The 26,933-nt window shown below is 36.8% G+C and overlaps 2 protein-coding genes across 8 annotated transcripts in view; both read left to right on the top strand.

The window, feature by feature from the left end:
• The window catches only part of LOC120525449 (homeobox and leucine zipper protein Homez-like), a 47,120-nt gene extending 38,199 nt beyond the window's left edge, over positions 1-8,921 (top strand). For both annotated transcript variants that reach the window (XM_039747757.1, XM_039747766.1), the window contains one exon: positions 756-8,921. In XM_039747757.1, coding sequence (XP_039603691.1) covers positions 921-3,101 — 2,181 coding nt within the window. In that variant the 5' untranslated portion in view covers positions 756-920 and the 3' untranslated portion in view covers positions 3,102-8,921. The remainder of the gene's footprint in view (positions 1-755) is intronic.
• A 3,737-nt stretch (positions 8,922-12,658) lies between these two features.
• Positions 12,659-26,933, top strand: part of LOC120525459 (RING finger protein 212B-like) — a 71,184-nt gene continuing 56,909 nt past the window's right edge. For 4 of the 6 annotated variants that reach the window (XM_039747778.1, XM_039747806.1, XM_039747787.1 and 1 more), the window contains exons 1-2: positions 12,659-13,859; positions 25,224-25,331. In XM_039747778.1, coding sequence (XP_039603712.1) covers positions 25,229-25,331 — 103 coding nt within the window. In that variant the 5' untranslated portion in view covers positions 12,659-13,859; positions 25,224-25,228. Of the gene's footprint in view, positions 13,860-25,223; positions 25,332-26,069; positions 26,108-26,933 lie in introns of those variants that run through there. The other 2 variants (XM_039747797.1, XM_039747822.1) reach the window with 2 other exon arrangements.

Consider the following 26,933-nt stretch of genomic DNA (forward strand, 5'->3'; position numbering starts at 1 on the left):
TTGTGGGTGGTTAAGACGAAATGTGGAGCAAAATCGGAAAGAACAGAAATTAGTGTGATGAGATGGATTTGTAGATCATCACAGAGTGAGGGGAGATAAGTGCGGAGTTAATAGAAATCTCTGGTGTATTGGAGACAGGTGTTCTATTGAGGAAGAACAAACTAAGGTGGTTTGGGCAGGGATTGGGCAGTATGGCCAAAAATATCTATCACAATATAGTTTAAAACGATCATGGCTATGGTATATAGACCTTAGCCTAGTTCGTGGTCGCTGTGGGGAAAAAGTTACTTTAGTGAACCATTTGTACAGCTTTGCCTCTTTTTTTTTTTTTTTTTAAATAAACTGTAGCAAAAGTGAAACATACAGTAACTGCAACAAAAGTGAAGCATGCCATAGTATATCAGCCAAGATCTGTCACTTTTTTTAAGAACATTGGTGGAGTACTACGTTAACCTAGTAAGAGTAAATTTTAACTGAACTGTAAAATATTTCTTCAGCCAAATAACGTTCTCTGCGCATCTGCACTTATCTATTACTTCTCAGTATTTTGTATATGTTCATTGAATATAAATTGTCTAGACTTGATGGGCTAAATGGTCTGTTGTATAAATTTTCTTGTATGCTTTTCTTATATGTGAAAATTACTAGTAACAATATCATGCTATTGTGCTGTGCCAGTTAAGTTCCTGTAGTAATATTTTTACATCTTACTGTATCTGCAAATATTTAATGTTTTTTTTTTTTTCTCACAACAGAAAAACCATTTTGAAATCACAATTTGCAGCGACTTTGCTGCTGAAAGACTGGATGTCTGGTTTATTATCAGTTGAAATCATCGTGGAGATAAACCCAAAAAGATAATTTGACTACAAGTCAGTGGATGTGAGCGAGAGGCAAGAACTACTTGAAGGAAGTAGAGTATGACGGCTAAGGGTGAACCTGTCCTTTCTCAGCAAGCAGAGCCCTACTTTATGGCTGAAGTTAGTCCAGCTAAACAGATTCCTGATGGAAAAGTTAACCTCAATGATACTAATTCCTTGTGTGAAAGTAATTCAGATGTTGAGGTTGTGGAAGACTCTGACAGGCAAACTGACTACAACTGTCATTTATGTGACTATGAAACAAAGGATTTTAAGTGCTTCAGTGACCATCAACACAGTGCTCATCTAGTAGATAATGTCAAGAGAACAGATAGCGATTTGGAGTTGGACGGTAAACGGTTTGTCAGTGAAGAGCATGTTCAGAATGGTGAGCCAGGTATGCAGCATGTTAAGGCTGGACCTGAGAAATCTGTAAAAGAATTGAGCAGTAGTTCATGCAACAGGGAAATGTTTCAAAGTCAGATTTCCCCCAAGGCAGATTCACAAAAAGAAGGCACTTCCAAATCTGGGGCAAACTTCAGTACCAACCATAATTCTGTGGTCTGTCTCCCCTTGGTTTCAGAAGGGCTGAAACTAGTATGGACTCAGTCAGACCAAACCAGTGAGTTAGACAGCAATGAGTATCTTAAGGAAGCCTTTAACAAGTTCCCTTATCCATCAGCTTCAGAAATTTCACTCTTGTGTTTGAGAGCCAAACTACCACTTGACAAAGTTAAAGTCTGGTTTATGGTGCAGCGCATAAAATATGGAATCAGTTGGTCCTCAGAGGAGATTGAGGAAACACGTCTTAAACTCCGCCAGAAAATGGACTCTGCAGAACAGCAAGAAGAGCTAAATGGCACTGGAACTACCCCAGAGGAATCCGCTTTGAATAAGATGAGTTACATAAAATCTGAAAGTGATCCTGAGGAATTTGCAGAAGTCCCAATTAAGAGGCCAAGGAATCAGGGAAGAAAAAGAATGGAGGGTCAATTTGAAGCAGATGCAGAGGATATAATGGTCGATATGCCTTGCAGCAGCAGTAATTCTGGCGTATTTAACCTGACTCCAGGCCGTTACAAAAAGTCCAAAGCTCAACTGGCCACTCTCCGCGCTAGTTTTAGCAGACAACACTTTCCTAATGAAGCAGAGCTGCGTCGTCTTCAACAACAGACTGGATTGTCACGCAATGATATTCGTAAATGGTTTAGTGACAGTCGGTACCAAATGAGAAACTCTGGTAGACTATTTGGTGGTGGTAATACAGGAGGAGGATCAAGTGGTGCAGGCAGCAGCAGTGGCACGAACAGTTCGTTCTTTGAATCCTTTTTAAGCCGCAGTCTGGAAGCAAGTGGTTACACAGCAACTTCACTAAACAGCAGTGAAGGGCCTTCAGAATTCTCGGAGGTCCATGAAGAAAGCATTGAGAACAGTGATGTTGTGCTTTTAGATGATGAAGATGAAGAGGGAAATGAAGAAAAGATGTTACATAAGGAAGAGGATTTAGAGCTTCAATCAGATGAAACGGAACCAATGCTTTTTATCAATTCTAAAGGGGAGGCAGAATATGACAAGCCACATCATACTACATCCACATTGAGAAAAGGTAAAAAGAACTCCTCCACACCTCCGCTTGCTTTATCTAAAAACTCGCACGAACTTCCTGGTACCCAAGGGAATCAATCTGTTCTTACCCCCAGTGGCCGTCCCAGGAAGACTAAGGAACAACTTAATATTCTCAAGTCATTTTTCTTGCAATGCCAATGGCCAAAGAGTGCAGACTATACTCGGTTGGTACAGCAGACAGGTCTGCCAAGGCCCGATGTAATCCAGTGGTTTGGCGATACACGCTATGCAGTAAAGAATGGCCAACTACGTTGGGTGAGGGGATCAGGAGTTGGAACTGACATTGCAACGGAGATAAAGCAACAACAGAACCAACATTCACCATATCTAGCACGTTCACGACGCAGAGATAACAGCTCAGGATCTGGCAGGGGCAAAGTTGTTGTTGATGACGACGATGATGATGATTATGGTGGGCTTTTAAATGCCAATTCAGGGACTGATATTCGTCCCTTAGAGAAGTATTTGAGAACAACTGGGTATCTTCAAGAAAAGGATTTGGACCAACTTTGCAAGAAATCTCACATGACCTACCAACAGGTACGGGACTGGTTTCTTTGCCAACAACAGGGAATGGCTGAGGTGGAGGTTGATATTAGCGATGGAGATGAGTGAAACCATGCAGGACTGGAATCTACAGAAATCAAGATGTGATTTTTACAAGTTGATCAAATGAAAATGGGACAGCTTTCCTGTGTATATTTGTATTATTTGCCACAAACGCGGTTTTGAATAATCTAGTCTACAAAGATTAACGAAAACAAAGGGTAGACTAATTTTATTTTTTCCTTGGATATATATTAGGTTTGCCTCCTTTTTAAAGAAAAAAATGTTTCATTTGTTTTTTATTAAATCTATTAATAGATAATTTAATACAGAAGGTAATGTACGTAGTAATAAATGGGAAGAAAAGCAAAGTGGGCAAAGAATCTAAAACTGAAGGTTTTTGAGGGAGGGTTTTTATTTATTTTTTTGTCTGTTTTCATTTTGAATTTAAAGTAATGTTTGCAGGGTTAAAACTTTCCTCAGTTTATTTGTTAAATGCTGTAGGTATAGTGTAAACGTAGTACTTAAAGTGACAGCTGTCCAACAAGACAGGGTCAGAAATGATCTGGAGCAGACTAGGTGGTAGTGGCTTACAAAATAAGGTGAACATTTGCATGTTTTCTCAGTTACATGTCTAATCTTAAAGTCATTTAAGGTTGATGTCAGTGTTACATTGCAGTAATCTGACTTACAGCTGCTACCTTGATCTTCAGAGGGGGTAATTTCAGTCTGGAATATGCTAGCAGATGTAGGTGCAATCACTCTTAAAATTGAGCTTGTTTGCTTAGTAAGAATGGCACATTGTTGAGATTGTAGAGAATAACAACCAGCTGTCTGTCTTGAAATGGACAGAAACCTGCATTGTATCTCTTAATGTACAAACTTTTCCATTTTATACATAGTGTATATAGAAATGTCTTGGATATTGTTGTCAACTTGCCACCACAATTTTTAACAGAAAAAAATACGTATTGAGGGCAGCAGTGCTTATTTAGAGTGGGATTGTATAAGTTGTATGATCCTCATACACACTCAAATGTGGAAAAGTAATTCTGATCAGCATACCTTCTAAAGCTAATGTGCCAGGCTCTACAGAAAACAAAATACAATTCTAGAAAGTTTGTCTTATTCACACAGATGATCCCTGTACTTCACCAAACGTTTTCTAATGCAGTAGACGTATGTTTTCAAAGTAGAATGAAGGGAGTGTGTGCTCTTCACAGTTGGTTCAAAATTACTAGTTTTCGATATGCTCTCTTTTATTTCTTGTATATTTAATTCTAGGCAAAAAAATAGAAAATAGAGAAAGTGTACGCCAATATTCATTATAATCTTTCCTCAGGTTGAAATAGATATTAAAATACATGCTGGTTTGGAATGAATATTGGTTTACCTACATTTTATTTGTAATATATTTGAATTTTGTAATAATATAAAGGGGTTGGTATTGCTCAGATTGATTAACCCACTTTGCCCAGTTTTTCAGCAAATCCTGGGTGTGTTTTATTTTTTTAAACATTTTATGTAGTTCTAGTTCTGCTTCGCAAATTAAAACATTACACCTTTCGCTAACTAAACATTTCAAGTTCTTTCGGTTTATTGCAACATATTTAAAAAAAATTGAAAAATGTAAACTTGATATTGTTGGCTCTGAGTAAAATCAAAAACAACCAGAAACACAATGCCCATTCATGGTTTTAAGAGCACAGACCTCAGGTTTACTGATACCCACGTTTTGGAGTCCCCCTCAGGATACAAGGATGTACAGATCCCTGTTAACAATTTACAGAAAGCAAAATTAATTTTTATTTATTTTTTTATTCCTAGAGCCGAGTTAGTCACAGAGCTGTTTAGTGTATTATGCCTTTTTGATTTTTAGTAATACACGATCCATGTTCTTGATAGTTGAAAATTATATACATTTTTTCCATTATAATTGGAACCTTGAAAGTAAAATTTATGCTGTTGTACTTCTGGAGAATGGTTTTACTAAATCACTTATAGGTCACCTTAAATTGCTTGCTGGGAGCATTCATTAATTCACAGTTTTGTTCAATTAAGGAGAGAGTTGTCCTCTGTCAATAGTTTTACAGTAGTACTCAGTGATTTAGTAAGATTACTAAAAGTATTGTTCTTAACAAAGAACAATAACATTTCATAACACATTTCTAGGAATGATAAATGTAATCTTTTGAAATTTTGTTCGGCATAACTGATCTATATTAAGACCACATACTTCAGACTGTTTTAAGAACTCATTCTTAAATCTGTGCTTAATGAAATGGATTTTCTGCTTGTAATAGGTGATCTTATCTATGACCTATCTGTCCTAGAGCTTTTCCATTTTCTGACACCTATAATGATGAATCGTTTGTGTTAAAAACTTGATGCTGCTTTTTGCCTCCTGCTCCAACTCCACCACTCTAACTTCATCCTCTGTTACACATTTTCATGGCCCCTTCCTTATGTGATGTTAGGTTTAAAGATTTCCCAGTTTAATTATAGTAGAAATTTAATACTGCAAACAAAATAGTGCGGTAATTAAAGTAGATACATTTTTTTCAGAGTAGTTGTGTTTCATCATTGAAAACTATCTGCTTTTAGAAAATAATAATTTCTTATGATGGTGATTAAGACTCATTTGTTAACATTTTCAAGACACCCAAATCTTCCAAAAAATAATTTTAAGAATCTGATTTACCATACTGGCACACTGCTGTACATTATTGCTATAATGCATGCCTACATTTAAATCAAGTCTACTCCAGGCTCCAATTAATAACTGTAAATTTGTCATGTTACCCTTTGACTTTATATAAATGAGGTTTGGGGTGGTAGTGGTGGTTAAAATTAACAATGCCTACTGCATCCAGAATAAGCAATTTCTTTTACGAATGGGAGAAACAGTGCAGCTCTCAAAATGGACTTTGTGAACCTCAATGATCTGTGGAGCAGCTATACCACACTGCTTACTGAAATGAATTTTACAAGCATTTTATCTGTTTTGTCAACTTGCATATAGGATTAGCTCAAGGTGTTTTATATTTTAACTTTTAAATATTTTTCTACTCTAAAAAAAGTGGCACTTCCTTTAATCTCTATTCAGTGTTCAAAATGATTTTGGCTAATTGTTTGTTGATATACTGATAGTGCACAATATTTTACTTGTATTTTTTATAAAAAAAAAAATAAACTGAAAAAGCTGTAGCTGACACCAAAGCAATTCTCTGTTTTTATACAAGTTGAAGCTGCCTTTTGTTCTAATTTCTGTACTAATGTATGTTATACCTACTGTTCAATAATTTATTTACAGTCTTGTGTAGTTTGCAGTATTGCTTTGAATGCAGTGAAGAGATTTATTATTTATTAAGCAAAATATGTCATTTAATCTGAATACTGGAAGCCTATTGCTTGTTTGTCTGCTTTAGATATCAGTAGTTAGGCTATTTCACAGACAATTTACAAAACCTGGTTTCTCGTGACTTGTACAAAAATTCATTCATTCAACAATGATCCATTTTAGGAGTCCAGGCATGTTTTCAGTATTTTACAGCTGTGAAGCGCTGCTTTAGATTGATTGAGGAATGAGCAGTGCTAGTGCATTTTAGCATTACCAGTTTTACAGTGAAGTACACTGGGCTGATTAAAATGGGGGAAAATAGTATGCTATAGCTTGTTTATTTGTTGATTGATAATTACTTTTTATATACCCTGTCAAGCTGGAAAGGAAAAAGTTGTGATGAGAACAGACCATTTAGCCCAAAAGTCAGTTGTTCGTTTGAGACATACTGTAGAATATAAAGACGAGAAATGAACAATTGTACAGTTGAATAATTATAGTGGACTGATGCATGAATGGTAAATAGAAATTTTCATTTATCAAAAATTAGCAAGTGAGTTAAGCAAGAAAAATTTATTTTTAAAAAGTAATTATCATCCTTCAAATATTTAAAAGTTGAATTATATTAGAATGTAAATCGACCTTCCAAATCTATCCCTACACCATTATTATAAGTACAGTTCACTGTAAATGCATAATGTTCTACAGGGAACAGTGATGACTGTGCAGTTATGTGATTAAGTTTGTCCTAATGTGGAATTGGGTCATAAATGCCCATCACACAAAATCATACAATCTTACTATATTTTGATACAGTCTACCTGCTGCTAACAAGTATCAGAAGTAGCTGGTTATCGTAGGTTGTTTATCGCATAAGAATGTTTTCTAGATAAAGGGTACTGATTGTCATCTGCTGCAAAGCAGAACTGTGATTCTTTGCTGCAAATTAAACTGTGATAGCCTGGCAAATAAATCTCAACACCATTTCATGTGTAGCTTAACATAACAAGCAAGAAGACAATGGTAGATGTCATTCTGGTTACCATAAATGAAGTCAAAAAAGGACACAATGGTAGATGTCATAATGGAGTCCTCTTTTTCTGTGGTCCTAGGTATTCATTGATTATCTACATTTTGGAATGCATTGGTGTAGGCCAACTGTACAACCCTCCAATCTTCCAGTGAAGGTATTTCTCTGGACCTTTAATATTCTTCCTGGTGAGATTATATATATATATATATATATATATATATATATATATATATATATATATATATATACACACACACAAACTGTATATATAAAAAATATGGACAGCATATTCATGCTAAGAAAGGGATGAAGCTGGACAATAATACAAAGAATGGTTGGTATTTTATTTCTGTCATTAAGCAAAATTGTTTAGTTCCTCCTTAAGTAACCCCTCATGTGTTGTAGGACTGGTAGAAATGAAACAAATTACGAGGATCCCTTCATTTATTAAAAATGTATGTAGCTATATATATTGATATTCAAATTATATTCTATTTGTAATCAAGTAATTTTCACTATCCATATTTCATTAATTATACCACATTTTAGACAAAGGGCTTTTTTATATGAACTGTAAAAAAGTGTAAATAGGATTGGCTTTGGCACTTTAAGACAAAAAACTTTATTCTTTGTAAATTTTGATTATGAACCTCCGTATCTTGGTATGATTTTCTTTTGTATGTGACATTTTTTTATACCTTTCTTCCCACTTCAACATGTTGAAGTCTTGCTTCCCTCCTGCCATTAGAAAAACTCCTTTGTAGTTTTTATATCAAATTGCTGTCTTCCAAGCAGTGTTGTGTAAAGTCATGACTAGCAGTTGGATAGTTAAATTTATATGAAGTGCAAGGTGACCAACTAACAATTACATTTGGTGTCGAGTTTTGAATTATTTTCAGATTATTAGTAGAAATAATTCTACTTATTGCTGCAATAGTGCTCTGTGCTTACCAGTTTAACAGTGGTGATTTGATAATGATAACCATGCAATTCAAATGCGATGCTGGAAATATTCTGTGCTGACAGAAACCGCACATGTGCAGGTCAAACATCATGTTTTTTTTATCCAGCTGATGCGACCATTCAAGCAAGTTCTTTCTAAAAGTATAATATACAAAGATTTAAACATTTCAGATTTAGGTTCTGAAATTCACAATTCATATTAATTGGAGATAAAATATTTACAATATAACAAAAATATCCCATAAATTAGACATTTTGTAGCCATGTAGCAAATAAAATTTTGATACTGAGTTTTATTTGTTTGTGTATGACTTGGTGTATTCATTGTTTCTATAAAATGCAATAAATTTGCACTGTTTTGTTTCTACTCAATTACAACTATGTTTATAAAAATAAAATCATTTCAGGAATTGTATTTTGATTTTGGAAATATGGTTTTAAAGGCTGTTGCGCTAAATAATAATACAGGTGTGTCCTTTTTCTGTACCATGAGCCATTTTAAAATAAATCCTCTGTATAAATGATATAATTTAATACAGATTTTTATACATTTGCTTTTGTAGCTTTATTTACATTCATACAGAACAGGCACAGAGCAATAACATCTGCTGTATGACTTGGTGCAGCAGAGTTGGCTAACCTTGCAATCTAATCCAGTGCCATTACTTAGGAGAGATGCCTAACAGGGAAAACAACGTATATCGCTAATTACTTCTTTGCCATATCCTACTGAATGCTTTAGCAAGTTTAATACAGTTGCAAAAGCTCCCAAGTTATATTGTGTCCCCTTACCCTTACACAGTGGATAACAAACCTCAAAAGTGTAAATGGAGATCATAAGAGATGATATGCTTTAACAGCCAGTTTACCCGGGCCACTACTTGCCGAGTAAAGCCAAGACCAAGAGTCTTGGACTTATAATTATGCCAACTGTATTTAGCTTAATGTTAATTATTCTCCCTATTGGTCACCACATAGCATTGTTCAAGATCTCTGAAAACTTTAGAGAGGATATCAGTTCCTGGAGTGAAATCTACATATGCTTAAATTATGTCAATTGCTGAAATGTTGACCAATGTGAAATGTACATTATCCTATATGCAGCTGGTAGGGAATTACGCTATGTGATGCTCCCACACTATCTTGTTTTGTCCTCCATTAGATGTCAAAGGTAAGCCTTGAACACAGTTCATTTGAATCAGCTATCATTTCTTGCATTCAGCTAAAGAATCTGGCAGTCTTGGCTTGTGACGAGGCATTTCTGTACATTGGCTTTCTTCTTAGCCTGGCTCTATATACCACTTACATTGTACAGACTTGACTGTAATTCAGAGTTAATTAATTTTAACAGTCTAGCAGGGTTCATTGGTTGCCACTACTGTCAGACATTTTCAGGTTTGTTGGGTTGATTCTGGATCTTCTGTTGTCTGTTCTCATGTATATTTTGTTTGTCCTTTTGTGAGGGTCTGGGTCAGCTCCATGTTCCCTTGTTGCTTCTGGGAGCCTCTTCAACCTGTAATTGTCAATAGTGATGTACCAAGATGAACCAGACAAATAAGGATACACAATTTAGCAAATGAACCTTTGTGCAAAAGTGGTCGGTACTTTTATTAAAATCAGTCCAAAATGGAAACCGTGCAATGTTCCATCCATTAAATAAATGAGTAATCCATAACATCAAAGTGTCCAGTGAAGGTTAAAAGTCCCAGCAGGAGACATATTTGCTGTAAATACACACAAGCACTGGTACATCCTTCTTAAACCTGTTGTCACCTCTGCTAACCCCTGATGGGATTCTGCAGCCAGAGGAGACTCCTACTGATAAGCCCAGCCAACCTTTCAACTGGGTTTCTGCTCCTGCTGCCGTCTGAAGCTCCCAGTTAGGCGCCATCCCGGGCCTTGGCCCTCCCAACTCCCGTTGGCATACCTTGGCCTTACTGGGAGCCCACTAGAACGACGAGTCACTCCAGCTACCTGAAGATGCTCGGCCGGAGTGACCCTCTTTAGCCCCTTTGAGTGCTGGCCATATGCTCCTCCACAAGGTTTTACATGGCTGCCTGTCTCCACTCTCCTGAAACACTAGCTTCTCATGATTGTGGGATCTCAGTCAGTCAGTCAGTCATTGATTATTTCTTTCTGTATGATTTTTGCCTCAACAAACAACCACACACACACACACCTAGCCAGCCCCCCAGCCATGTGGCTTATCTTATACTGGCTGAGTCGGTGCAGCTGTGGTACTCTGCCTATTTCAAGGTGTGATTGTGGCATCTGACTCATCCACCTGGGCATTTGTATGCGTGTACATGATTAGCCAAATGCCCCAATCAAACCTGAAGTGAAGTATGCCTGTGCACACCTGCACTAGGATGTGATTATTTAAAACGCGCTATGCCACGGCCCTTGTCACAATTTTACAAAAAAGTTTCCTTAACATGCAGGCTTGGTTAAATGTACAGTAGGTCGATATATATGCTTGTGTGCCAAACATCAAAATCAATTGGTTAGTATGGTCATTTATCTTGGGGCATCAACAGCTACCACCAAATATACACTGGTAGGGGTTGACCAGTCAACCTGATTGTTTGTCCTCAAAATGAGAAAGAATGTAAGCATGAAATTGGGAGAACATGAAAGACTACATGGAATCAAAGTTGGTGGAGCCCAAGTGCAAAAGTGAGCTGAAAATGATAGTGTAATTTATATATTTATACAGTAATTGGTCAATTTATAATGTCTACCCATCTACAACTGGCTAACCTAAAGTCTTCTACGGCATGGATGGATTCAAAAGGTCTTGGAAACATTTCCCACAGTCTTTTTGTTACATGTTTACTCTGCACCATAATTCTTTCAGATTTTTAAGTGATCGTCACAGTACATACTGTGAGCCTCCTATTCTCTCATTTCAAAGACTGCCCATTGAATTGAGATCTAGGGACTGAGCAGGTCATTGCAGTACACTGAAATCACTGTCATAGCTGTGAAACCATCTTGAGATGATGTCCCCTTCATTTTATCTCGCTTGAAAAATGGTGGGCCGTCACCATAAAGGGTCCGCTTGGTCAGCAATGATGCCAAGGTAATGCTATGGTGCTCATTAAGGCCTAATTTGTGTTAAGAAAACATTCTCTGTGCTAATACACTACCATTGTCCTCATGTGTTACTAAAACAAAGTAGAATGGGTTCATAGTTTTGTGTGGTTTACCCCAAGTTATGACCCTGCTGCTTGCAAGTTGAAGTAAAAATTGATATGTCACACCTGTCAACATTTTTTTCTGTCTTTGATTGTGCAGTTGGTTCTCATATGTCCACTGTAGCCTCATGTTTCAGCTCTTAGGAGACAGGAGTGAACCACAGCATGGTCTTTTGCTGCAGCAGCCCATATTCTTCAAGGGCTGATGTGTTTTGCATTCTGTAATGCAGTTCTGTACACCACCATTGTAAAGCTTTTGTTAGCTTGTATAAGTCTGGCTGTTCTCCTGTGACCTCTAACTTGAACAAAGTATTTGACCCCTGGAGGTGCCATTTTTCTAATATGTGTGGGTGAAATATGAAAAATGTAAGTGTAAATCTGATACTACTGCACTTTTCTAAATACAAAAAAAAAAAAAACCAAAAACCCATTTCTGCGAATTTAACACAGAGGTAAAAAAAACAAACAAGATAACAATGACTGACTGCTTGAGGAACTGTTGGAACAAAAAGCTGCAGCCACAGGGGCACCTAGGAATAAACGTTGAGAACCACTGATTTGGATAACACATTCTGGCAATTTTAGCATCTGATAAAACAACTAACCCTCTTGAACATGTATCATGCTATATTACAATTGAATTTTTGGCAGAGCAGGTGGGCATAGTAAAGTGGCCAAACTGTGCATGCTGATAGTAAGAAAGACAAATGTGTGGACGCAAGATACGGCCACAAAAGAAATTAAAAAGTAAACATATTGGCAAAGGAGGATCATATCTACTAAGGATCAGATCTTTTGACTGTGAGTCTCCAAAGTAACTAACAGAAAAGCCAGGGTGAAACTGAACAAGACCCACCACATGCAAATATTTGTCAGAAAGGCATTTTTTCCGGGTTCTTACTGCGTGGAGTTTGCATGTTCTTCCCATGTCTGTGTGGGTTTCCTCCCACATTCCAAAGACATGCAGGTTAGGGGCATTTGTGATCCAAAATTGTCCCTAGTGTCAGCTTGGTGTGTGTGTGTGTGTGCGCTGGTGCCCTGCCTGGGGATTTGTTCCTGCCTTGCGTCCTGTGTTGGTTGGAATTGGCTCCAGCAGACCCCGTGATCCTGTGTTAGGACATAGTGGGTTGGATAATGACCGACTGACATTTTTTTCTAGAATGCATGATTTATGTTTCATAATTCTAGATTTATGGAATCAAAACTCCAGCCCAGATGCACCGAATCATTACCTGAGAACGAGTCGTATGATTCTCGTTCACTTGAGATTGTGTAATGTAACGTCTTATTTTGATTATGCATCTTAACTATGTAGTCATGCTTTGCGTGTTTAAATAGGCCAATGTCAAGAATTATTGTCTTAAATATATGTTTCATAAACATACGCGCACACTGGCTAAATATGCGCAATATAGCAGGTACCATGGAAAATCCAAATAAGTAGGTGATGCATAAATAGTCAACTTTTGCCTCATCGCACATATAACATTTTTTGTTTGTGTTGCGAACAGAGGGGTCCCCACGCCCCGGAGTTTACGTTTGCGCCAGCGTCTAATCCTAAAAATGAATCGATTCACATTAACGAGTAGTTCAAAAAAATCTGGTATATTTTGAATTAGGATTTAAAATAAAGTTGTCATAAACCAGATACGAACAGCAGGGGGAGCGAAAAGCGATAGATAGTAAATGTGAGTAATAGTGACGGGTGTCTTTTGTAAAAGTTCTCTTTCATGTGTTTTAATAAATCCAAAGCCTTTGTGAGTTCAGTTCACGCTGAATCTTTTACGGAAGCGAAGTGAACCAAAGCGGCCTTCACTAAGTACAAGGTAACCGGATTTTTCATGGGACTGTTAATTTTTTTTACTACAAATACTGCATGTAGTGCATAGCAGAAATCGCCCTCGACTGGGTGCCAGATTCTCGCATATTCCGTTACATACCAACACACAACCATACCGGCCCAGGTTTGTGTATCACATGTAAGTAGCAGGGATGCAAGTACCAGCTGATAAAAGTACGCAGAGACTGGAACACGACAATTTTAACAACATACAAAAAAGCGGCAAAATGATCTTCAGTCATACGCCGGACAGCACTGTATTGATATTGCTCGTATTGTTTTCATTATAAATAAAGTTGTTTGAAACAAGGCGCGCGCAGTTTGTCTGGAAGTCGAAAATAATAAACACGCCCATTTTACTCCGGTCTGCTGCAATATCTACTTGTAGCCCGAAGCCTCAGCCGGTCCGGGAAGTAAACGGTGGCAAAGACGCGGGTGTCATTCAAATTATAAGGTAAGAAATAAATGGCACTTATGGTTTATTTGGGATTACGGTTCCATTTCTTTATAAGCCAATGTTAACGCAAAGTGAGGAAATTACTGGCGTTTTATTTTAACAAATCCATGTGTTAATGACACATTTTCCGAAGGTTTGCGAAAGTTGAGCTTTTGCGCTGACTGGTAAAAAAGCTGCTTCTTTTTTTAAACGGAGACTTTGATTATAAGTAAAAGAGGCAGATACAGGTGACATTATAGGTGGACTCTAGATGGCGCTTTTTAGACTGACAATGACACGTCTGTGTGTAGATCTATCAACTAAGTTCGCTTCAAAGCACACAACAGAAATTAAATCAGCAAAAAAAATATAATTGCATTCAAAACAAATAATAAAGCAAAAAAGGGAATGTATAGAATGCATCAGCAGTCATCAAGATATAAACAACCTCAAATTGAAACATATGAAAAAATATACTGAAGCTAAATTACAATTTCAAAGTAAACTGCAAAGTACCGTATATATCTATACACTGTATAAACAAATACATGAATAATAAAATGAAAGGACCAAGTAACATACGTAATGAAGGGAGAAACGGGAGGTTGTAAAAATAAAACACGTAAACAACAATAAATATGCGCAAGTTTATTGTATTGAAAAAAAACCTCCAGGTCACACTCGGGAGATATTTCAGTTGAATTTCAAACCAGAAGTCTTAAAAATGAAACGTGAATTGTGTTTTTCTGCAATTAGTAGTCTGGAATATTGCTGTGTTGTTAATTATTCTGTGCCCAAAATAACTACACGTTTTGAGAAATAAACTCAAACAGCTCGGCAACACCATTATTAAAGTAAAAATACCTGCATTGTTATTCAAGCAGCAGTGGGTGAAGGCCATAAGCACATGTCTCTTGTCCTTTGTAGGGCTCAGCAGCACTGCCAAGCTGTAAAGTGTGTGTTGGGTGCATTCTGACAACGTTAACCTATTAAATAATAAAAAGCCAATTTGACTAAACATTTATAAAACACAAGTATTAAAGGCATTGCTTATTTTAGGATTCAAGGTGGCTGATGATTAACTTTTTTTGTTTTGTTTTTGTGCAGTTTAATGAAGCTGCAGTGTTTTGACAGATGAGCACTCCAAAAGATGACTTGCCAATGGTTTGTTAAAAAACTAGGTGTCTGCCTTAACTAAATTATTAGCTTTAATCCAGTTATGTGTGTGCATGTAAACACACTCATTGCCAGCTTTCAGGACCCCAAATAGAGTGGATTGTCAGCCTTTAAACCCCCAAAGAGACAGAAGAGTTGAATGCAATTAGTTTTGAAGGAAGGTGTACACTCTGGTGATTGGAGCAAGGTCACTTCCATTACAGATCCAGTGCCTGCTTATAGGCATGTTATTTTGTCCATCACATCCAGCCAGAGTGAAGTTCATGGTTACAGGTCTAAAATTAATGTCCTTTTGGGCACTTTTTAATGTGTAAACTTCACTGACAGCAAAGTTGATATTTAATGTGTGCACTCTCTGACAATTATATGATGTAAGAAATTATGTCTACAGGCATTCACAATGAATCTGATTTTAATCCCAATGCTTAACATTACTTTTACACTTCTTTATAAGGCAATTAACTCAATTCGTTATTTGAACATGAAGTAAGAATGAATGATGCCTGTATGAATTACAGCAAATAGCATCAATAAGATGTTATTTATTTAAATACTATAGTATATTCATTTAGGCAAAACTTGGTAACAATAATGCTTTTTAATAACGGTTTTTACTTCAACACAAAAGCACTATTAATTGTACCCTAATTTTTAGAATCAGTCTATTAATGCTGTTAAACATTGCTTTAACCTGTTTAATGGCTTAGTCATTAAAAAGACCAATCAAGAAAAGGAAAGTAAAATGTAATACCTTCATTTCATCAAAGCCATACATGTATTTATTCTAGTGTCCATGATAATTTTTTTTCTCTTTGGTTCTATTAAACTTAAAAATGTAAAATTAATTTACCACTCATTGTTAATATATGTGTTTCAGAGTTAAGGACAAAGTCACATACCACCAAAACTTTATATCCTGATGATGTTTGCATTCTTACCCTATTTCTCTAGGATTGCGTTGAATTCCAGCATTGCATACACTTGTGGAGAAGAACAAATATAGTGTAAATTCATTTGTAGCCTGTACTTAACATGTGTTAACAGTGTTTATTGTACACGTAAAATAAAAAATAATCATTATGTGCAAGAAGTAGTTGTTCTTTCTCACATCTTTAAATGGCTCCACTTTTTGCTTGTTTATTTCAACCACCTAACTAAATCTATGGACTTTCTATTTTTTGGATCTTTGGTGTTTCTTACAAAAAAGATATCATAAGAATAAAAATAATATTTATTTATATAGCACATTGTCATATTTGAAAGCAGCTGAAAATGCTTTACAGTAGTAATAATGAAAAGTACAGTACATAATACTTTGATGATTCACTTGAAAGAATTCAGCTTTACTTCTAGTTTGCCCTTCTGTGTCTTCTGGTGTAGGGCTGGGCAGTTGTCCCTCATAAAGGTTAAATAGCAAATTTTTAGACTTACTCAGGTTAGTGTGGATTGCCAGGCCCAATAAATGGTTGTAAATTAATGGATTTAGAACGTGCTTCCATGAGATCAAATGATCTGCGAATCACTTGGAAAATCTGCTCTGATGTTAATTTTAATCATACTTCTGCATAGAAGCAAATAATAATTGTACAACCACCTAATCAAAAAAGAGATGAGATATTATGTTCACTAGGGATGTCCTGCTAACCAAACTTATTCAATTCATTATTGAGTGTAGTAAAGTGACAGGAAATTACCAGAGGTTCCTAGATTTTCTCAAATATCTTGTTATATGAAGGTCTAAGATTCTGGGTAAGGTATCTTGGAGTCCTTTTGGTCCATGGCACATTGTTTGCAAATATGTCTCACTATTGCTATCTGAATATTTAAAATTTTGAAACTGTATATATCTTCATTAAGTGTACTTTCAGAAATGTTCACAGTGTTTTATAATTGCTTTTGGAAATAATAAAAATATACCTTCAGATTTACAAGAGCAAGTCTTTCTTCTGCTATTTCATTATTTTCTACTTGTGAAGCCTAAGCACTTGCAGAGAGGTTGGCATATTTTGAACCACATCATCTTTCCTAGTGTAGTGACTAATCGAAGGGGCCCACAAATCTTGGAAAAACAAGGAATTTTTTTTTTTGTAATCATCCAAAAATCTTAATCAAAAGCATGCACTGACCAAGTGACAATTTCAGTTTATCATGTTTTTTATAGTACCTTTGGGAAGACGATTCTTCATGTCATCAGTTCGCACACTTCTCGATGGTCCGGGATTTTTTGGGTGATTTTCTGTGTAATAAACTTAAGTTATAGCGTAATGAAAATTGCATAATTAGATCTGGACCACCCTATATTTAAGGACTCTACTACTCTTAATCATATATATGTATATATACTGTATATATATATATATATATATATATATATATATATATATATATATATATATATATATATATATACAGTACTGTGCAAAAGTTTTAGGCAGGTGTGAAAAAATGCTGTAAACAAAGTATGCTTTCAGAAATATAAATAATGATTGTTTATTTTTATCTATTTACAAAATGCAAAGAACAAAAGAAAAATCTATATCAAATCAATATTTGGTGTTACTACCTTCAAACCAGCATCAGTTCTTATAGGTACACTTGCACAAAGTTATGGATTTTATAGGATTATAGTCAGGTGTATGATCAACCAATTATACCAGACAGGTGCTAATGATCACCAATGTCACACATAGGTTGAAACACAGTCATTAACTGAAACAGAAACAGCTGTGTAGGAGGCTTAAAACTTGGTGAGGAACAGCCAAACTCTGCTACCAAGGTGAGGTTGTGGAAGACCATTTCATGTCATGTCAAGATCGTAGATGCAGTGGTCGGCCAAGGAAACTTAGTGCAGCAGATAAAAGACACATCAAGCTTATTAACCTTCGAAATTGGAAGATGTCCAGCAGTGTCATCAGCTCAGAACTGGCAGAAACCAGTGGGACCTAGGTACACCCATTTACTGTCCTGGAGAACTCTTCATGGAAGAGTTGCAGCCAAAAAGCCATACCTCCGACGTGGAAACAAGGCCAAGCAACTCAAGTATACACAAAAACATAGGAACTGGTGTGCAGAAAAATGGCAGCAGGTGCCATTTTGACTGATGAGTCAAAATTTGAAATATTTGGCTGTAGCAGAAGGTAGTTTGTTCGTCGAAGGGCTGGAGAGCGGTACAATAATGAGTATCTGCAGGCAACAGTGAAGCATGGTGGAGGTTCCTTGAACGTTTGGGGCTGCATTTCTGCAAATGGAGTTGGAGATTTGGTCAGGATTAATGGTGTTTCCAATGCTGAGAAATACAGGCAGATACTTCTCCATCATGCAATACCATCAGGGAGGCGTATGATTGGCCTCAAATTTATTCTGCAGCAGGACGATGACCCCAAACATACAGCCAAAGTCAATAAGAACTATCTTCAGCGTAAAGAAGAACAAGAAGTCCTGGAAGTGATGGTATGGCCCCCACAGAGCCCTGATCTCAACATCATTGAGTGTGTCTGGGAATACATGAAGAGACAGAAGGATGTGAGGAAGCCTACATCCACAGAAGATCTGTGGTTAGTTCTCCAAGATGTTTGGAACAACCTACCAGCCGAGTTCGTTCAAAAACTGTGTGCAAGTGTACCTAGAAGAATTAATGCTATTTTGACGGCAAAGGGTGGTCACACCAAATATTGATTTGATTTAGATTTCTCTTTTGTTCATTCACTGCATTTTGTTGATTGATGAAAATAAATGATTAACACTTCCATTTTTGAAAGCATTCTTTGTTTACAGAATTTTTTCACACCTGCCTAAAACTTTTGCACAGTACTGTAATATATATATCTCATGTAAGTGTGAATTATTTGTTTATCTATACTAATAAAAGGCAAAGCCCTCACTGACTCACTCACTGACTGACTCACTAATCACTAATTCTCCAACTTCCCGTGTAGGTAGAAGGCTAAAATTTGGCTGGCTCATTCCTTACAGCTTACTTACAAAAGTTGGGCAGGTTTCATTTCGAAATTCTACGCATAATGGTCATAACTGGAACCTATTTTTCTCCATATACTGTAATGGATGTTAGCTCAATGGCCGTGGGGGGCGGAGCTGCATGTGACATTATCACGCCTTCCACGTAATCACGTGAACTGACTGTGACCGCAGTACGTAGAAAAGAAAGAAGAGCTCCCAAAGAGCGCTGAAAAAAAACGCTGAATACTTTATTCGCGAGATACAAGTTTAATGAGAAGACACGAGGTATAAACGAGACTTTGGATCACTTTGTAACTGAGTTAAAATTGCTGTAGTGAGAAACTTTTAAGTGCCGGGTCTTAGCTACCATTAAATAAAGCCGTGGACATCGCAACATCACACAAGAGAGCAGCTCACGTGAACTGACTAAACGCAGTACGAGTGATCACTTCCATGCATCAAACCTGTTCAAAAAACGCATTACACAATTGACAAGGTAGGAAAAGAATATGCTCCGAGCTGAGCTCCACAGCTAACGTGGTCTTGTGGAAGCAACTTCGTCACGCTGCCACCAAATACTCACAGAAAAATCCACAAGTTAATACACACGCTGTCTCTAGAGTTTCTCCACACTCAATGTATTCCTTGTTTCCCTGTTACACCCTCTGATCTCCCATTTCAATTCAGATGCCTCCAATTTCCAGTAAGGCTCTGCTTCGCAATGAGAAGTAATGAGTCTCAGGGACAGACCTAACAAAAGGTTGCCATTGATTTCAGGCAAGATTGCTTTTCTCCTGGACAACTATATGTTGCATTCTCAAGAGTGAGCTTGCACAGCTTCATCATATTACAACCAGAGTGCTGAACTGACAACGTGATATATAAAGAGAACTATAATAATCGTAATAAACGAACAATAAAACAACGGAGAACCCGTGGATTAAATAAAAAGGCAGCTTCCTTGGCAAAGCAAGGAAAAAGGATGGCTTTATATGTCGTTCGTTTATAAAACGGCAGAGAAGCTGTGTAAAGGCTGCTTCACAAAAAACCAGTGGAGCGCCTTATATGATCATGCAGTCAGCTAAAGAAGGGAATCAATAAATATCTATAATCTTAATAAACAAACAAAAAATAGCGTACAAGCCCCGGATTAAATAAAGGAAATGGGTGCCTGAACAGTAAAGTAAGACTCGAATAGCTACACAATAACTATAAGTATCGTAATAAATGAACAATAAAACAGTACAGAACCACAAAGCAAGGACAAACGACGGCCTTATATGGCGTTCGTTTATAAAGCAGTGGAGAAGCTGTGTGAAGGCAGCTACACAAAAAAACAGCAGAGCACAACACTCTGAATGTATTCTTCGCATCACCGTTATACCCTCTGATCTCCCATTTCAATTCAAATGCCTCAAATTTCAATTAAGGCTCTGCTTCGCGATGACAATTAATAAGTCTCAGGGACACACCCTACAAAAGGTTGCCATTGATTTGAGGCAACATTGCTTTCCTCCTGGACAAATACGTGCATTCTCAAAAGTAATCTGAGTGCACGGCTTGGTCATATCACAACCGGACTGCTGAACTGACAACGTGGTATACAAAGTGATCCTTAACAGATAGTTATTGGTATATTTTCCCTCAGTTTAAAAAGGTTTTCTTTTCTTCTTAATAAAAATTTAAAAGCAGTTCTTCGTCAGCTGCGAAGCACGGGGATTTTGCTATATACAGTATATATATATATATATATATGTATATATATATATATGTAGGTATGTATATATATATATGTAGGTATGTATGTATGTGTATATATAGATATATATATGTAGATATGTATGTATGTGTGTGTATATATATATAATATATATATATGTGTGTGTGTGTGTATATATGTAGATATGTATGTATATATATATATATAGATCTGTATATACTGTATATATGTATATATGTGTCTGTGTGTGTATATACAGTGGGTACGGAAAGTATTCAGACCCCCTTCAATTTTTCACTCTTTGTTATACAGTATTGCAGCCATTTGCTAAAATCCTTTAAATTAATTTTTTTCCTCATTAATATACACACAGCACCCCATATTGGCAGAAAAAAAAATAATTTTTGTAATTGTTGCAGATTTATTAAAAAAGAAAAACTGAAATATCTCATGGTCCTAAGTATTCAGACCCTTTGCTCAGTATTTAGTAGAAGCACCCTTTTGAGCTAATACAGCCATGAGTCTTCTTGGGAAAGATGCAACAAGTTTTTCACACCTGGATTTGGGGATCCTCTGCCATTCCTCCTTGCAGATCCTCTCCATTTCTGTCAGGTTGGATGGTTAATGTTGGTGGACAGCCATTTTTAGGTCTCTCCAGAGATGCTCAATTGGGTTTAAGTCAGGGCTCTGGCTGGGCCATTCAAGAACAGTCACAGAGTTTTTGTGAAGCCACTCCTTCGTTATTTTAGCTGTGTGCTTAGGGTCATTGTCTTTTTGGAAGGTAAACCTTCGGCCCAGTCTGAGGTCCTTAGCACTCTGGAGAAGGTTTTTGTCTAGGATATCCCTGTACTTGGCCGCATTCATCTTTCCCTTGATTGCAACCAGTTGTCCTGTCCCTGCAGCTGAAAAACACCCCCACAGCATGATGCTGCCACCGCTATGCTTCACTGTGGGGACTGTATTGGACAAGTGATGAGCTGTGCCTGGTTGTCTCCACACATACCGCTTAGAATTAAGTCCAAAAATTTCTATCTTGGTCTCATCAGACCAGAGGATCTTATTTCTCACCATCTCAGAGTCCTTCAGGTGTCTTTTAGCAAACTCCATGCGGGCTGTCATGTGTCTTGCCTCTCCTCAGTGTGTGGAGACAACCAGGCACTGCTCATCACTTGTCCAATACAGTCCCCACAGTGAAGCATGGCGGTGGCAGCCATGGCTTACTCAATGCCAATTTTACGCATACAGATTAGCAATGAGGAATACATTTAGTGTTTTGCACTCCTGTGGTGAACTATTCCAACAGTACGTCATAGATGCGTATGTTAAAACAGGGTGCTCGCGTCTCAACTATCTCAGATTACATCAGCAAGATCTGCACGTGGAACAATATAATGTTTGAATACAGACTCACTGCAAGCAAACACTGAAAGCACTTTGAGCTACTGTTTGTATGAAAATGTGCTATATAAATAAATGTTGTTGTTGAAAATAACAACGTACGTGTAGGCAAAATTATCAAATTACCGTCCACATTTCCAGGAAGTCCAAGATACATGCAACAAAACTATCAGGATGCTATGTCCATAGTACGTAAATTCGGAAAGCCTGATTTACTTATCACTTTCACATGTAATCCTACTTGGCCGGAAATTCTACATGCACACTGCGTCTTTCAAGAAGTATTTATTTCTTTTTGATTTCTGAATTCCTTTCTCACCGTTTTCCGTTCCTATTCTTACACCGCCATATGCTTTATTATTATTTGTCACTAAATTTATTTAGCTTTTCTTTGTATATAAATACTTTTTTGACTTGTTGCAGAGAACTTTGAGCTACATCCTTTATATGAAAATATTGCAGGTCATTCTTACATTGTATACTTTTTTCCTTTATAAGTATATTTTGAAGCATAAAATGCATGAGTAATTTTGAGTCCTTCAGTTTTTTTCTCTTCGGTTTTCTTCCTAGTATTTTATTAAACCAAATAGTTCATGACGAATATACACAGGTGTAAATAGAGACAGGTCAGATGGGGAGCTGCTGGTTCCTTTGTCATTTGCATTTTACTTCTAAAAACGGGGAAAGCAGCTCTTTAAGACTATTTTAAGCAATTAAGGGTTTGAAATGTTAACAAGCCATACAACTGAAATGAAGCAGAAAATGTCACTTAAGCAGTAAGTGCTTTATCAGCAATAATTGGCTTCTCATTAAGCAACTGGGTTGAAAAAAAAACCTGCAACCCTTCAGCACCAATATTGCTTACCCCTTATGTGATCAATATATTGGCCTTGTAGGTGTTTGTATGCTATTATGACCTCCTTAATGTCCATGTGTTCAACACAATCAGTGTGTATTGCTTTATATTATCTGATGACACAGAATATTTTTAGGAACATAGCTTTTAAATTTACATACATAATAATACAAAAGCTGATAATGGTTTATATTTGTTGTTTTGCCTGCATTTACGTTAGCCATATGAACTACAGTAAGGTTTGTTTGATTTATTCATTTTTGCTGAAGAAGGCTTAACTTGCATTAGTATAAATACTGTAGGTCATACATGTCTATAAGTAAAGTAGGAACTAGTTGGACATTTCCGTATTATAAAATAAGAATTCTTGGTCATAAATGTTCTATATTTGCTAAAGATGGCCCAAAACAATTTACTAACTATACATAACCAACATGTAGCACTTTTCAAGTTTACAACCAAAAAATTAAGTAAACTTACAATGTTAAAATTATTTACATAGTAGCAAAGCATGTGAGATGTTACCTTCATGCTGAACTGCAAAATTAAAGTGATTTTTTAGAAATTAATTTTTACTGCTTACAGATTACAATGTCATAAACTATAGGATTTTGTACATGTAATTAATTGTGGCAGTTTTCCAGTTGATATCTTTCTGTAAAGAAAACATTTTATGTAGACACACTATGCAGACAGGTTGCTCAAACAAAATATTTCAAGTTCAACAGCACGAGACTAATGTTTTTACTGTGAAATCAAAGCAGCTTTTTAAGTTACTGTACTTAACAGATGTAGTTTGGATAATCTCTGATTAATCCTTGATTATCTACAACTTTTAGGTACATGTTAACTGTAGTTTTCTATTTAGCTAGACAGCAATTTGTACATTAAATGGAATACAGAGGACATACAAAGTAATTTTCTGTAGACCAGGGGGATTCTCCCACCCCGGGTTTGGTTAACCGAATATACAATTTTAAGAGATTGTTATTTTAATGGGATTTGTTTCATATGCATTATTTTCACTTTTACTTTAAAACTTCAGTTAAAGCAATATTTGGAATTAACTTTTCTTCAAGACCGCATTGAATTTCTCACGGGACTTCATACCGCGCCATCGTTTTTGGAATCTGTTAATTCTTGCTGGCAACACGAATTAGACGATCTACATGTCTCCAACTTAAAGTTTAAATCCTTGCACTAATTCAATCTTTCCTATCCTTTTTTTTGAGCAGAACAGCAGTAGTGTGGGTGAAGCGAGAAACACAAGTTCAAAGTGGGAAACAGAATTCTGGATAAGATGCAAGTCTGTCAGTAAAGAGCAGCCATAGTCCAGCCCTGTTAACTAAATGAACATCCTCATTTTCATTTTCTCATTTGGGCTTTGAAATCATGGCTACAGTTTTTGCTTTTACATGTAATGGAATCCACTGCACTGTAGTAATATCACTAACATATATTGGAGCCAAGTTTTTTTCTGTGCATTCATATTGTCAGAATACAAAACTGCACTAAAAAGAAGGGCTGAAAGTCATCATCAACCTCATTTAGTTTAAATTATTGTGTGTACTCACTGTATTTAACAGTTTCACTACAGAGGTGTTGTCTCTGCCAAGCCTTCAGTATTACTGCCTAGAGCTGCCGGTCTACATCTTTTAAACCAGCATACCTGGAAGAGGCAGAGAGAGAATACATTTTGCTGTCACTAGCTGGAAAAAAATCTTTATAGCTTGGAAAGAAGCAGAAAAACCTTCGATTTCTGATTTTGCATAATACCTCTCTGCATTCGTCATCTCATAAGCTGCCCCTGTCAGGCTCTCAGAATGGTCACACTCAGTGAAACATTTAAGACCAAAGTTATACAGAGTAAAATGGTTGAAACTGCTTTCTAAAGAACTACATTCTGTAAAGCTGTGACTGATTTACCCTGCTCAGTAAACTTATTCCTTAAACCAAACACTTTTCAGTTGAATAAATAATGCAGCCAGGTTATTTTTTAAAGTTAATAAAATATGCTTCACTTTAGAAGGCATTTTCATGTGGCAAATTTAATGTATACAGTGTTTGTGAAGAAATAACTTTGACTTGAACAATACTGAAGTTATCCATTAAGATAAACAGCATTTTTGGTATTAAACAGAGATGGTCCTGCTGTCATGCATTACTGAGCTAGAGTCTGACTTCTTACACTCCTTTATTGAAAGGACAGTTGCTTATTTATTTCTTTATTTTTATTAAATATTAAAAAAATACATAAAATGTTAATTTATTTTAGAATATATGATGGATTGGTTCCACTGCAACAAGTGCTTCAAGACAGAGGGAAATACATTTTATGTGTCCAGCTGTAGTCACATCTGCTGTGAGGCTTGCATCTCTAAAGGTAACAACGATTGTCTGAAACATTTATGTGAGTGATAACACAAGTAATTTGTGTGACAACTTCATCATTAGCATATTTAGAAAATGTTGATGATACAGCAATTATAATTTTGTGTCTGTATGGTTTCCTATTATTTATTTTTTTTAAACCTGAGACATTCCCCACTTCTTGATCACCCCTAAGTGTGTTTTATTTTCAGATAATTGCATTATTTTTTTAAATGCCTAAGTCCAAGGTGCTAGTCCAAATGTGGAGGAACACAACAAAGGAAATTTCTGCTATTCTCTTTCTGGAGAGTCACGTGTGCTTTGTAAACGCTAGAGTCTGTTGAGAGTGTTGGTTTGTTCTGTGGTGTGAGATTTACATTAAAAAAATACATTTTGCTCTTAAAAACTTGGGTTTTGGTTGCCTCTAAGGAACCGTGTGGGAATTTTAAAGCTTTTTCCCTTTAGAAGGGTTTTTTTTTGCTTTTTTCGCCCGCACAAGAGCAAAAGTAGCTGGGTGTTTGGAAGTGCGCTTGGAAAAGTTATTTGTACTTGTTCTTTTTCTTGTTATCTGTATTTGAATTAGCATCGAGGCGGCAGGGTAGAAAGCAGCAGTAACTGATATCGGCATTTGTAAATAAATAACCGCGTCGTCGTAACAGCGATTCCTTAGTTTAAAGGAAAAGAAAAAAAGGCCGCGGCTGACTTCAAAGCAGTAAAAGGTGGAAACTCAGTAGTGCGCAGGTAAGCGGCCTGCGTTAAGACACCGTTCAGGCACAAGGAGCAAATAAGGTAGTAAAGTTTTATTTATTTGTTTATTTTAGATTAAACAGTCCTTAGCCGTCCAGAGGCAGAACAGTTAAGTGGGCGACAGCGTATTGGTTCATTAATACGGGGGAATACAAACAGTGCGAGTGAAGAGCTTATAAGTAAGAAGAGCGCAAAGCTAGAAGAGACAGAGAAAAGTAAAGTTAACCTCATAAAAAGGCAAACAGCAGGCAGCTGAGAGGGAGAACAGTACAGGAGCTTAAGGGGAAAAGGTGTAAAATATCTGTAGCAGATCTTAGTGTTACCATTTAAGCTAAGAAGAAATTTAATTTTAAGAAAGAAAAAAAAATATATAGTTAAGGCAGCTTAGTAATCCCAAATCAAATTTTAATAATGAGGCCAGTGCAATGCAAGTCCTGTTGGATGTTGGACTTTTAGATGATGGTTTGGAAGAGCCAGTTGTCTATGAGGGCTACATCTGCAAGAGATGCCAGCTGATCCAGCACCTCGAGCTCAGGGTCGCTGAACTGGAGGAGGAGTTGGCTGACCTGCGTTGTAATAGAGAATTGGCGGACTTGGCCCAGGTGTCCTTTAGAGATAGTGTGCACCCCTAAGGTGGCGCGGAGGAGATTCCAGACCAGACAGGTAGGAATAGGTGGGTCACGGTCGCAAGGCGTAAGGTAAAGGGTGCACACTGTCCGGGGCATCAACCCCAGAATTAGAAGTGTCTAACCGTTATCATGTCCTGGCGGAGCTGGACGGTGACTCTGATAATTCTGAGGTGGTAGGCAGGGTTGAGGAGCCCCAACGGGCCACCTCAAAACCAGTTCCCAAAAAGAGAGAGGTAGTG

The sequence above is a fragment of the Polypterus senegalus genome, chromosome 1, assembly GCF_016835505.1.
Source record: "Polypterus senegalus isolate Bchr_013 chromosome 1, ASM1683550v1, whole genome shotgun sequence".
NCBI lineage: Eukaryota > Metazoa > Chordata > Cladistia > Polypteriformes > Polypteridae > Polypterus > Polypterus senegalus.